The sequence below is a fragment of the Podarcis muralis genome, chromosome 4, assembly GCF_964188315.1.
Source record: "Podarcis muralis chromosome 4, rPodMur119.hap1.1, whole genome shotgun sequence".
NCBI lineage: Eukaryota > Metazoa > Chordata > Lepidosauria > Squamata > Lacertidae > Podarcis > Podarcis muralis.
Genome location: NC_135658.1, coordinates 75,661,016 through 75,675,139, shown reverse-complemented (window position 1 = coordinate 75,675,139; position 14,124 = coordinate 75,661,016). Strand labels below are relative to the sequence as shown.

Sequence of the window (14,124 nt, the reverse complement as noted above, 5' to 3'; positions counted from 1 at the left end):
CGCGCGCATGTTTCCCGCAACGTTCTGCCGCCCACGCTCTATCTAGACATCGCGGCTATCGCTCCGCACGAGCGGGCTCTACCGTAAAGTCGCTCGCCGCTGGATAGCGGGCCCCGCTTTCCAACATTGTCGCAAAGCTTATATAGCGGGGAGGAGCGGTGAAACCCGGGCAACCAAAGGGAGGCGGCGCGGCGGGGGGGCAGCGGAAGCGAGCGGCGATCCTCCAGTGGTTGGGAACTGAGCTCCGTGGCTCCCCCTCGGCGAAAGGGATTGGGCTCTTCCGAACCCAGATACAGGAATGAGAAGCGGGATTGGCCGCTCGGAGACCTAAAACTTCAAGGGAGAGGAACGGGATTGGCTGTTTCCTCCTTTGAGGTGGAGCGCTTTGCCGGGAGTGTTGAGTAATGTGTTGCTTCGATGTTTGTACAGTGGTAGCTCAGGTTACATACGCTTCAGGTTATAGACTCCGCTAACCCAGAAATAGTGCTTCAGGTTAAGAACTTTGCTTCAGAATGAGAACAGAAATCGGGCTCCAGCGGCGCAGCAGCAGCAGGAGGCACCATTAGCTAAAGTGGTGCTTCAGGTTAAGAACAGTTTCAGGTTAAGTACGGACCTCCGGAAGGAATTAAGTACTGTACTTAACCTGAGGTACCACTGTACTGTAGTCTGATTTCCAAGCAGGTTTTTTTTTTTAAAAGAAGAAAGGTAACTGAACCAATACAACTTTAATATACAGAGCTGAGGCCTTGAGAGTGTCTTTGCGCGTGAGAAGTGCAGCCGATTCCGATTTCAGTGGGCTATGCAGTGATTCTTGACTCGCAGTACCATCTTGTGCACCTTTACTCTGAAATAAGGTGCACTGCCGGCTTAAGATGCAGCGAGGTCTTGAGGGATAGCTCAGTTGGTAGAGCATGAGACCCTTAATCTCAGGGTTGTGGGTTTGAGTCCCACGTTGGCAAAAGATTGCTGCATTGCAGGGGGTTGAACTAGATGACCCTGGTGGGACCCTTCTGTGTTTCAAATCACATTTGCCCCTACAGTTGGATGTGTTTCCAAGTTGCCCCCTGTCTGTCCACACTGGTGGGTGGAGAGAGGGTGGAGATTCTGGCTTCATATGGCTTATGTTTCAAAGCTGCTTTGGGAGGAAATGCATCAAAACATAGGGTTTAAATGTGGATTGTGACTAGCATCCTATATAGAGGGCTTCACAAAGCAGCCGAGGGAGTGCACAGGATATAGAAGACAGGAGTGTGTACGCAAGCCGGCCCACCCTTGAGGCGAGGTGAAGCAGACATCCACTAATCTCATGGGATATGCAGCCCCTGTGTGTACACAACCTAAGTTCAACAGGTCTTACCCCCCCAGATGAGTTTGCTAGAATTTGAGCCTCTCAGCTAATCTTATAGTCAAACTTCAGTTTTCGAACCGAAGGTTTCAGAAGCTGAAGCCGAAACCTGGAAGTGAATGCTTCTGTTTTCGAATGCGCCTTGGAAGTCGAACGGCTTCCGAGACAGATTTTCAATTTTCCCCATTGACATTGCTGACAGCCCTTTGATCCTCGGTTTTTGAACGTTTTGGAAGTCAACTGAACTTCCGGAACGGATTGCATTTGAAAACTGAGGTTCCACTGTAATGCATACTTCAAAGTGAGTCTCTTCAAGTTCCAGTGGCTTACTCTGGGGTAAATATAGGATTGCAGCATCAGTTTTGCAGCATGATTATTTTTGAGTAAACATGGTTTAGGATCAGGCTGTGGTCGTAGCTTCCATGCATGTCAAATCTGAATATGTCGCCTACATCTGTCCTCAGTTTAAACCAATTTATTTGTTTTTTATTCTGCATTAAATTACATACAAGTAGTTCAATAACAGTTCAGATGGGCCTAAGTCAGAGGTTTTCAACCTTTTTGAGTCCATGGCTCCCTTGACCAACAGCATTCTTTCTGTGGCACCCCTGTGGGGCTCAGGAGCCCAGTTATGTCACCCCTTGCCTGCAGAGCTGGCAGTCCCTCACCCTTTTTTCAAACACCCTCCCTTGTGGAGTGTTCCCTCAGCCTCCTCTCCTCTCTCCTTGGGAGTCCTCTGGACAGCCACAGCTGCCACCCCTGGTCTCTGAGCTACCACCCCCTACCCCAAAGAGAGATGCCTCCTCACACTGCCTCACAGAGGCCTGGGAAGCACTTCCTGGCCAACCCCAGAGGCAACATTTGCCTGGGGACCTTGTAGCAGGGCTGCCGCAACAAACAGCTGTGCAAACCTTTGGGAGGCAGAGATGCAAGAGGGCATCAGAGGAGGGAGGGAAGGAAAGAGGGACAGAGGCCAGTGTTGCCCACAGCACCCCTGACTGTCATTCAAGGCACCCCAGGGTGCCACGACACCCTGTTTGAAAACCACTGGCCCAAGTTAATCATAAACCATTAAGTTCAATGGATCTACTTTGAGTAAGACTAACATTGGAAACATGCCATATTTCCACAGTCAGTTCTTTGGTGTTTTTGAAGTGTGATGTAGCTTTAGTGTATCTATGCTTTTTCCATCTTACCTTAATGCTGAAAGCCATTACACATATTTGTACGATATATTGCAGTGGTATAATGCATGTAATAGAAAACTATTGATTTTCTTCAGCAGCCCGGCTATTTGAACACTGCAGTGAGTGTTCATATTTAAAACAGAGCGGAAAGTTAGTAGAACAAAGTATTTTTACTTGTGGGAAGGGGACTAATTTAAGTGAGCCATTAAAGAGGGTGTGTTTTGGTATCTTCATTATAGCGACATTGACTGTTATTTCTGAGCAGTGAGCAGCCCCTTATAAAAAGCCAATGAAGAAACAGTGGCATGAAGAGTGTGGCAATGGCAAGTGTGGGAAGGGTTGAGCAGCCTTCCTGCCTACTGTTACTTCTCCCAATAAGTGCCCCTCTGTGTCCCCATTATGTGTCCCCATTATGTCACCAAATATGGGTTTAGGAGGACATGTTCGCCCAAATTATACTTAGCTCTTTCCTCTGTATCAAGTGACCATTCTCAGGTACTGAATGAGTCCTCCTAATAAACAGAAGTCACATTTAGTAGTCCTTACATAAGGGATGCGGGTGGTGCTGTGGTCTAAACCACAGAGCCTAGGGCTTGCCGATTTGGTGATTGGAATCCCCGTGATGGGGTGAGCTCCCGTTGTTCGGTCCCAGCTCCTGCCCACCTAGCAGTTCGAAAGCATGCCAGTGCAAGTAGATAAATAGGTACCGCTCTGGCGGGAAGCTAAACGGCCTTTCCATGCGCTGCTCTGGTTTCGCCAGAAGCGGCTTAGTCATGCTGACCACATGACCCAGAAGCTGTAGGCCGGCTCCCTCGGCCAATAAAGCGAGATGAGCGCCGCAACCCCAGAGTCGTCCACAACTGGACCTAATGGTCAGGGGTCCTTTACGTTTACCTTTATTTTTACTTTTAAAAAGTCAAAATGTAGAAGTGTGATAAGCAAGCAAGGCTAAGAGTTATATAGATAGCTAATGGTAGATATGGGACCAATTGCAGGCTGATGACTTGAGGAAGGATAATGTTGGAAGGTGTGTATACAGTGGTTACTGAATTTGAATGAAGCCCCCTCCTGGCCTCGTGCGGTCCCTTCCTCCTCCCATCTAGCCAGGACAAGGAGGTAGTAAAAGATTTTGCTAACTGCTGTTAGTCATCCTGTCTGAATCAATAAACTGCCTAACATTAACTATGGTTAGTTTAAAACAAGCCAACCTAAGTGGCTTATTTTTTATATTTATACTTGCAGTACAATTCCCACCCCACCCCCAGCATATAGCTCAAAATAAGAGGAAAGAAGGAAAGGAGAAGGTAACGGGTTGGTATTAGAAAAAATTGCAGATAAATAATTGTTGGTAACAACTATATAAAAAAATAAGAGTGCTTCGTAAAAGTCCATTAACAGACTGTCTAAGCATTAATATCATTATCTGCCATCCAAATGCCCCCTTGGAGTCTGAAATCTGTTGTCTGTTAAAAACTGCATGTCCAAATGCGGAAAGTACATTAATGTCCTCTGTCCATTGTACAATAGCAGGTGGGGATTTATCTTTCCAGTGCTGGAGAATACATCTTTTTGTTGCCACAAAAGCCCTTGGGACCTATTTATGTTGTCCATCTGATAGTTCCCGCAGTGCCAGGATGTAATTCAAAACTGAATATATATCAGTGAATTTCAAAGAAGATTCTAAAACTAGATTAATATGTATAATGATCTCAGTCCGGAAGGAAGTCACCATGGAACAAACCCACATGGTTATAATGCTTTTGGTACAGTGTGACAACACCAGGATCAACAGTCAGAGAGGGTTATCCACTTGGAAATGCTTTTTTATTATTAATTTAAACTACAAATCTAAGGAAACACAACTTACTGAGGCAATGACATCTTTTCATTGGCACTTGTGAAGAAATCCTATCTATTTTAATTGTGTTTTAATGGATATTGTGTAATATATTCTGCCATTTGTATTGTAATGTGTTTGATGGGGGAATCCTCCGGTTATGTGGAAGTTGGTTTAACTGTCACTGGGAGATCTCAACTGACAGCAAGGAGGAAATAGAACTCTCAGTATGCAAAAAAAAAGAATAGAAGACTTGTATATTCAGATTGGTTATTGCAGATTTAGAATTCTTAGTTAATCGGTGCAGTTGACTGGTAGTAATGTATATATGACCATGTGGTGGTCAGCAGGAGGGTTAGTTGCTTAGTCCATGCTGATTGGTGCTTGGTGTTCAACCAGAAGATGAAGACAGCAGAGAAAGAAGATTGCAGAAGAAAAAAGAACATCTGAAAGGAAGGCAGAGTGTATTGGTGACCGATGACTTGCCTGGGGTAGCTGAATCACTTGGCTCAGACTGAAGAGATGAGAAGAGCACCTGTCTACGGCACTGAGGGAGAAGGGAGGGACACTTTGGAGTGCTAGGCTATAGTGTCTGTCTGGTAGGAGAACCAGAGGAAGATTCCAGGACGGGACAGCAGAAACAGACCTACACTTTACTAGGGGCTGAATCATGGGAATTCAACAAAAGCCCTCAATTATAGTCAGCTGGTGAGGCTTCACTGAAGTGGACCAATGGGAGTCTGGAAAAAGTGTTTGAATAAAGTGTTTTAATATAGTTACTAATGGGTAACTACATATAGTGTGGTTATTAAAAGGGTAACTACGCTTGCTGTGTAGTAGATGTGCAGAAACTAATGTATAGGGAGTACTTGGTTTTGGTTGAATCCTCTACAGGAAAGATATACTGGTTGCAAGAAAGGAAGGAAATGCAAACGAGATTCCAAGGACTAGAAAATGAGACTGAAGCAAGAAATAAAGTGCACTAAAAGGGAGCAGGTGCCCAGTGAGTGATTCCTATAGCTTGGTGTTCAAGCAACTTACTTGTCAAAACTCTGACTTCACTGAAGTCTGGCTAAAAATACTGGCATGCAGGAGCTGGCTCATCTCACAGAATTGGTTGCCTGCACATTTTGCTTTTTAACTTTTCTTCTATGATGGCTACATACTTACCTTGTTTTTAAATGAAAGGTCAGAGTCTGGGAGCCCTTGCAGTAAAGGACCCTGGTGCAATTACTCCAATTGCACCATTATAATCCAGCCATGCAGCCATTGTCTGCATATTTTTTCTAATGTTTGTAAACAAAGGAACTAAAAGTGTGTATGTATCTTAATGAATGATGGAAATTTAGGGAAGGAATGTGGTGTTCCTCTGCATCTCTTGGTTATGGGCATTTTCCTTTTGGTGATATTCTCATTGGCCAATAATATTAAAGAAAACCAATGGATAAAGTTACTGAGACACACAATGCATCTGGCAAGATAACAGAATATGTTTATTCAATGTTTCTGCCCTGTGCAGCTGCTTTCTACTGTTGCAATTTTGAAATCCCCAGGTGGCATGTTAGAAATGTAATAGGAAATGTCTTGGTGTAGCAGGATTGCAGGGCAAGGCATACATTTTCCATATTGCTGTGGTCAGTAATAACATTGATACAAACCAGATGAATTCTGACATTGTTCAGATTTTGAGCACGGCCTTGAAACTTGATGTGTGCTCTTATTGTGTAAGTGCCGTTTAGAGACTGTTTGCTGCACAGCTGCCAAATAGTCATAATGGGATATAAAGTAAAGAAAATGTGTTATTGTGAGGATACATGAGCACCATATTCATGCCTATTTTTTTCCATCATGCTAAAAAAGAGGGAAGGGAAATCAGCTATATTTCAGTGCAAGAATTATGAAGGATATTGTAGATTAGAACATTCTCACAGATCTGCATGAGAAGATATATAATATCTTGAGCAGGGTAACATTGTACCTATTTAATCTCTGAGGCAACAAGTTCCTTTTTAATTTCAAAATCCTGTTGAGTGATCTTAGCCAAATAAGCAACATTTTGGCAGGATAATGGTCTCACAGAAATAATACATGGCCTTAGGAGAAAAATAAGTCAACTAAAACCACTGATGTTATGAAACAGTTCAGTTTGCTTCCCACTTGCGTTAAGATTCAGAGAGCAATAATTTTTCAGCCTGATCCTACAATGGCCCCCACTCTGACTGAGACTCATCACTATTATATGTGGCACCAGTTTAGCAGCATAACACAAATACAGCAACAGCCACTCATAAATCCTCTTCAAGCATTCACACAAGTTAAATAAACAAGTGAGAGGAGGCATGGGGGATGAATGTTCTAGCGCCACCCCTGGACACCCTCCAGAAGATGGAGGGTGAACTTCTGAACTGGCTTTTGCTCATGGAGATTCCTTGCACATTGCTTCCATGTGGAGAGGCTAGCCACTTCAAAAGTTCACTCTCCAAGTCATGGAGGGTGATAAGTGGTGGTGAAACTACTGTAGTGTGCTGAAATCCATTACCCCTCTTCCATGTTTACACTGGAAAATAACACTAGAGGGAAGGATAACAGGACTTTGGCTTCTGCTTGTTCTGTTACTATGGATACCTTTTAGATGTGCAGCCTAAGGCTTGCTCCTTTTGCTAATTAGCTGCCAGAATCAGACTGACTGGTTGGGTTGCAAAGAGAATGCTTCTTTGAAAGAAGGTGCAGTAATCAATCTGTTCAGATGATGCCCTTCTGTCTGTGGCACAGTCCATCTCGCAGTAGCCCTCCATGGTAAAGGCCTATTTTGTTGTGGCACTCAGAATAAGCTCCCCTCTACAATAAAAGCCAGTTGTTATGCATTTTTGGTGCTCTCTTAAATACAGCTGTTTGCCCAAGCATTTGTTGTGATCATTACCAACCTAGCTTCTTGTGATTTTTCTGGCAGTTGCTTGTTGTATTTATTGCTTAATGTGCTTAACTGAGTTTGTTCAACATTGTTGTAAACCACAATGGGATGTTTAATGAAAGACAGAACAGAAAAGTTTAGATGATGACTATGAGACTTGCTACCTTAAAGGAAGGCATGTATGGCAAGAGCTTTGTCAAATAAGCCTCCTTTAGATCCTGGAGTTCTGGATTGTTACCATGTCATTTCATGTGGTTTCGGGGCAAGATGCTTAAGTGTGTGGTGGTCCAGTGCCAGGTATTTTTGGATAATACTGATTATCTAGATCCATTTCCAACTCAGTTTTAGGATGGAGGCAACCTTGGTCACTCTAGGGTAGGGGGCAAATGTCAGCCTCTTCTGGCTTGTGGGAGCATTGCAGGGGTTTGGATAAATGATCCATGGGGTCTCTTCCAACTCCAGAACTCTCTGTGCAAACCTGAGAAATACAATAAGTCAAATCACAGACACACTACAACCAAGCAGACACCACATCCAATTTTAATGGTTGCAATAGAATGCTTCTTTCAAACTAGATTTCAACAGGGGAAGGGGTGAGTGCCAGGGAAGTATTCTGTGGGCAAAGTAGTGCCACACACCCTGCACTGGCAACCCTTGTCCTGGACAGTTTTGCTTGACTTCTCAACAGCTTTCAAAATGATCAACTATGAAGTCCTTCTGAGCCACCTGGCTGAGATAGTATAGGGGCATATTGCTCTCTGGCGATTCTGGTTCTTCCTAAGGAGCAAGTCTCAGAAAGAGGTCCTGATGGATCATTGCTGAACCCCACGGGCATTGGACATGTTTCGCACCATGCAGTTCTTCCCTTTCCCATGGTTGTGATGGATCATCACCTTTCTCTTTTCATGAGTGTGGTGGAAGGGTGATATAATGTGCATCTTTGGACATTAAAGTAAAACCATACCGGAGCCTCCCTCTAGCTATTTGGGAATGTTAGAAAACGGAAAAGAGCCATTTAAAACGCCAAATAAACATTCTGGCTGGCAGAAAGAAGCTTTACATTCATAACAGTTTACATTCACAAAAGTGCGTTTAAAGCAACTTCTCAAAATTCCCTCGACGGATTTGTCGTCTCAGCATTCTCGCAGAAGTCCCATTCCCACGGGCTCTTTCCCAAAGAAAAAAGAAAGAAAAAAATGAGGTGTGCCAAGGTTTGAAAGCCACCTACCCTCTTCTCTCTCTGCCTTGGAAGCAGTGCCCTAGTTACACGCACGCACAACATAACCCACCCAGTAACCGCGCATTCTGCACGTGCTCTTGCCCCGTGGGCGTTTCAACCTCCACGCCTCTGGGATTTAAGGAGGCAATTAGTCCTATACTCCAGGAAAACGTCCCCGCCATCGGCGGCGGCGTTGCCTCCTCCTTCCCTCAGCTACTGCAGGGCGGGCCTGCTCTAGGTCGGCCGGGACGAAAAAGCCAAGGCCGGGCGGTGTGTGGAAACAAGGCAGGGGATTTCCTCTTTCGGCTCCTCCCGCTCCCATTCCCCCCCCCCCGCCCCCGTCCTGGAAAGGCCAGGCCAGGTTTCTTCTCCCTCTCTCGTTTCTGAGGAGAAACTCCTCTGAGGCGGCAGGAGGACGAGGGCGCCCTTCGCTTCAGGCAACCGCAGCAGCACCAGCCGCTCCCCCGGGAGGAGGAGCAGGCTCTCGGGCCCAGCGGCGAGCTCCTCCCCGCGGGGCGGGCGTTGGCGGAGGGCGCCCCCTTCGCCTTGCCGCCGGCGACGGCGAGTGGACGGGCGGCGGGGTCCCGCGGCGGCGGCGGAGCGAGCGATGTGACCCCTGGCGGCGGAGGGGCTTGGCCGGCGTCAAGATGTGGCTGAAGCCCGAGGAGGTGCTGCTGAAAAACGCCCTGAAGCTGTGGGTCACGCAGAAGAGCAGCGGCTACTTCGTGCTGCAGCGGCGGCGGGGCCACGGAGGCGGCGGCGGGCGCTTCACCGGTAAACGGCGGGAGAGGGGCTTGGCCGGGGCGACCCCATAATCAGAGCTGGAAGCGGGCCGCCACCCCCGCCGGGAAAGCTCGCCTACAGGTCGGCAGGCGTGGAAGTGCGAGCCGCCCTTCGCCTTCCCAACCCCTCCGGAGGGAAAGGAGTGGGTCTGTCGTGGCCGCGATATTATTATTAGCCTCCAGGAGGATTCCTCTCCAGACGTCCCCGAAACTGGGGTCTCTCTCTCTCTCTCTCTCTCTCTCTCTCTCTCTTTGTTGCTTTTCTTATATACTTCTGCCGTCTTTTGACTCCTTGGTCGGGACTGAGGAAGAGGAGGAAGTAACTCCCATAGTGTGAGGGGGATGGACTGGGTGGAGGGGATTTTGCTGCTGCCCTGCACCCTGAGGTGGGGGAAAGGAGATGGACGCGGGGGGGGGGGAGAGAAACCAGCCTCTTTGTTCAGGGACAACCTGAATTCTTACCTCTGCTTTCCCCCCCCCCCCCGGTTGTGCATTGCAAGTAGTCACTTTTCCCCACACCTTATAGTTGGAAAAAGTCACTGTGGAGTAAAGGAAGGAGCTGTAGCCTGCGTGCAGATAGAAGCTCCCCTTGCCCATATTTTGTTTTTTTTTTACTAAGTCTCTTGGCGTATGATAAAAGGTTTCTGTCCTCTGAACAACTCCATTGTTTTCAGAGTGGGATTTAACTCGAGTTTTTTGTTCAGGTGCCTGCAGCAGCTGTTGTTAATGGGGGAGAAAGGAGGAAATCCGATAGAGAGGGAAAACGTGGAAGAGCTTAGCCAGAGCCCATGAGATGCTGGATTTTTCCAGTTTGCCAAGATAAGACATGTAGAATAAGAAGGCAATGGAAGGCTATATTTAAGATAGACTGCGGCTTGAAACAAAAATACGTGAGATTTTGAAAAGAGCTCTGCATTTAGGACTCTCCATATGGAACAGCATGGGCAGGGCTGTATAGTGTATAAGGTTTTAAAGCAGTGCTTAATTTGGTATTTAGAACGCAATGATGCCCATAAATAAGCTAATAAGCATTGTTTTATTGGAGCTAATTTAATGGTGGCATAATAGGAAAGGCGAATACTGTAGTAAAAACAAAATATGAAGGACATTTTTCCATATGGAACAGATTATTTGGGAAAAGGAGGGGAGGACTTGTAAGTTGGAGAGTAAAATGAGTGCCCCAAAAGTCGTAATTATTGCTTAGAATAAGCACCTTGAGTGTGTAAATCAGGGATGGGGAAGCCATGACCCTCTAGACTCAACTAGACATTGTGGGTCTACAGCTCCTGTCATACCTGACCTAGGCAGAGTTGCCTAGGGCTTGATGAGAGTTGCAAGTCCAACAGAATTTGGAGGGCCACAGGTGTTGATAAACAGTAAGGCTGCAGTCCTGCCCATTTTCAAGTGAATAAGTTCCCTTTATCCCAGCGGAACTTACTTCTGAGCAGACAAACATTGGATTGCACTGTAAGACACTCATAAAACTTCTGGTGAATTCATTCAGCAGTACATTTCTGCTGTACAATTACGTATGTAGGCTAATAATATAAACTCTGCTGGCATGTTTAATTATGTTGACATTTCTGTTCATATATTGGTGCTTTGGAAGATAATGGCCTACTGGCTTTCCTTCTGAAAGTCCCTTAGATTTTCCACTATTGGGTAACCACAGGCACAATTCCAGTACAGAATGCCTGTGTAGCAATCAGGCTAGATAAGTATTTCTAACCTTGAAGTGCCAGTACAACTTTTTCAGGAGACCAAGCAATTACACTTCTGGGACTTTCTTCACATTTGAGTACAGTGGTACCTCGGTTTATGAACTTAATCCGTTCCGGAAGTCCGTTCTTAAACCGAAACCGTTCTTAAACCAAGGCACACTTTCTTTAACGAGACCTCCCACTGCCAGTGCCCTTCCACCGTTCGGATTCAGTTCTTAGACCGAGGTAAAGTTCACAAACCGGGACACTACTTCCAGTTTTGCGGAGTTTGTAAACCAAATAGTTCGTAAACAGGGTTGTTCTTAAACTGAGGTACCACTGTACTTGTAATAAGCAGTGCAGATCGTTTTGTTATTTTTTTTAAAGCAACAGTTGTTAATAACTTTTATGGCCGTGTGCAGGTCCAGCCTGTAATGCAATTAAATCACACTGAACATGCAGCACGGTAAGCTAGGGCTTTCAAAATGTGGGAATGCTAGAAGTCCAATCTGTCCTACAACGTCTGGGCCTATAGCTCAGTGGTAGAGTATCTGCTTTGCATGCAGAAAGTTGCAGCTTCAATCCCCAGCATCTGCACGGTAGAATTGGGGAATGAGCCCTATCTGAACCCCAGAGAGCCGCTGCCAGTCAGACTATTGGTGTCCACTTGGTGGGTTAGGGTGCACTACTGGCTTGCAGTCTGATCTCAGATGGGCTGCAATACAGCACTTCCAGCATACAGATACATGGTAAAAATATTGAGAAATGGGCTCCAAATGTATGTTTGGGTTAAAGGTGAGTGCCAGGTCTGAAATATTGAAGACTACTGGCATAGACTAGTGGTTTCCACACTTTTCCAACTCTACAATTCTAGGATTTTATTATTTTCCTCCCAGAGACCTCTTGAAAATTGCTGATGGTCTCAGTGGACCACTTGATGATTTTTCTGTCTTTTGCAGCAGTTGTAATGTGCTGCACTAGATGATTTTAAATAGTATTTTTATTGCTGCTTTTATATCTTACATATTGTAATTTATTGCATTGACATTGACATTCCATAGAACTCAAATTGTATTGCGATAAAACGCAATATTTAAAAATATTTAAAAAGAAACAATAAAAATGTAGAAATCAATATGGATATGCTGCAGACCAGTGGTGGTCCACGAATCACAGTCTGGGAGGTAGATAATACCAAAATAGATGCCCCAGTGTCTGAGTCAGTCTAGAATGTTGAACAAGATGAAGGCAAGTGCCTTACCTAAGGCTACAAAATAGAATAGAACATACTGTCTGGGCCCTAAATGCCTAAATGACCTCACATTTGCTGTTCAGGCTAACAAAACAACACACTTACAGAAGGCAAGCAGTCAAGCCTGAGAGACAAGCCTCTTAAGCATAAACTGACTACAGAAGATAGGGTGGCATTCAACTAATTTTTACGCGGAGTGGACCCATTGAAATTAATGAACCTGACTCAATTAAGTCCATTGATTTCAATATATCTATTCTGAATGAAACTTCGTTAAATACCGCACATAGTTGGGGTCTGAGTACCAAACCCCTAAACATAATGTTACACTCCCAACCCAACATTTACTGCAGTGCCATGCTCTGAATTGCTCCTGGACCACAATCTGCTCCATCAGATACATGAAATTAAGCTGCACTCCACACATAATTGAACTGATGGAATTCACTGCCTCAGGGTATGGTAATGTCCACAACCTAAGAAGGCTTTACAAAATGAATGAGGATATTATTGGAAAATAAGTTATCAATGCTTATTACCTGTGATAGCTAAATGGAATCTCTCTCCAAAGGCAGTATACATCTGAATACTAGAGACAATCAAAAGGGAAGTGCCTTTGCCTGCTCTTACTTGTGAGCTTCCAGAGACATCTGGTTGGCCAGATTCCACTCTAAATCTGTTTCCTTCCCAGAGCTAAATACTGTATTTCCTTTTCCAGCAAATCTTCTCATTACTCTTTTCCCCCTCCCCTAAAGAAAAGCCCTACCACCACTAACCACTATTTTCTCCCAATGTTGTTATAAGGAGCCAGCCTAGGAGCTCCAGATCTCCTACTCCTTTCCCTTGCTTTTTTTATACCGTAAAAAAACAACAAGAATAGTGTGCATATTAGGATGCTTGGGTGTACTTAAATTGGGGTTGGGGAAGCTTTGGCCCTTTCAGGTGTTTTTGGGCCCCAGCTTTTATCAGCATCAGCTGGCTTGGCTAATGTTCAGGGATGATGAGAGTCTCCAATCTGTTACTTAGGTACTTAGGCACAACTTTGTTGTGCTTAACAGTTTTTATCTTTGACTCGAGCCCTTAATTTTGAGTTGTTAGAATTTAAGCATCAAAACTGATTTTCCAGAGGCACTCAACATGATGTGTATGTGTTTCATAATAAAAAGTATACGGCACTCTGGTTTTGATACCATTATATTGGGTTTACTTGCTGTGTTAGAGAAAAAATGAAACGTAGAAACAAAGGAAACGTAATGTGGAAACAAGAAACAACAGTCCACATGCATTGAAATGGGTAAAGCATAACACATTTGTAGAATTTTGAGACACATTTTTGATGAAATGGTGTTTGACATTAGAAGTCTCATAAGGCATGCATGAGTCAGACTTGATGTGGACCTTTTTGACTTGTTGAACTTTACTATTGAACTTTTAACTACCAGTGCTCCCAGTAACTCACTTTCAAAGCTATGCCTTTGCTTAACCTGTCTGAGAAGGTTTCTACTGGCCTCCGTATTTCACCACGTTCTTTTGCTCTCCCATGGAATATATATGGAATTGGTTGTTTGTTCTCTCTTTTCCATTTGCCCCTTTTAATTGCTGTGTTAAGAGAGATTAATTTTCAGATCTAAAAATAGCCTCTCAGCTGCTAGAGTTAGGCCGCGACCAATGACTGAAGTATCTTAATAGCTGACAAACATTATGACTGTGCCACTGAGCCTAAGGGTGTGAAGTTGAAAAATAAAGTTGCTTTGGTAGATCATACTTTTGGGGGGTTTTATGGAAGCTACTATATGGATTGCCTTAGGCAGTCCAAGTGGGTTTTAGCTTTGTCTTATCAAATTGCCCTTTTATTCTCCTTTTGTCTTCTGTCCCAGAAAGAAAACACTCT

General features: G+C 44.8%; 1 protein-coding gene and 1 long non-coding RNA gene across 3 annotated transcripts in view; both read left to right on the top strand.

The window, feature by feature from the left end:
* Window positions 1-131: 131 nt before the first annotated feature.
* LOC114596395 (uncharacterized) lies at window positions 132-5,148 on the top strand. Its single transcript, XR_003706517.2, has 2 exons — window positions 132-375; window positions 4,063-5,148. It is a non-coding gene; the product is annotated as an uncharacterized LOC114596395 (long non-coding RNA).
* A 3,641-nt stretch (window positions 5,149-8,789) lies between these two features.
* TBC1D8 (TBC1 domain family member 8) overlaps window positions 8,790-14,124 on the top strand; it is a 47,795-nt gene continuing 42,460 nt past the window's right edge. The window contains exon 1 of one of the 2 annotated variants that reach the window (XM_028727917.2): window positions 8,790-9,273. In XM_028727917.2, coding sequence (XP_028583750.2) covers window positions 9,147-9,273 — 127 coding nt within the window. In that variant the 5' untranslated portion in view covers window positions 8,790-9,146. The remainder of the gene's footprint in view (window positions 9,274-14,124) is intronic. The other variant, XM_028727918.2, reaches the window with a different exon arrangement.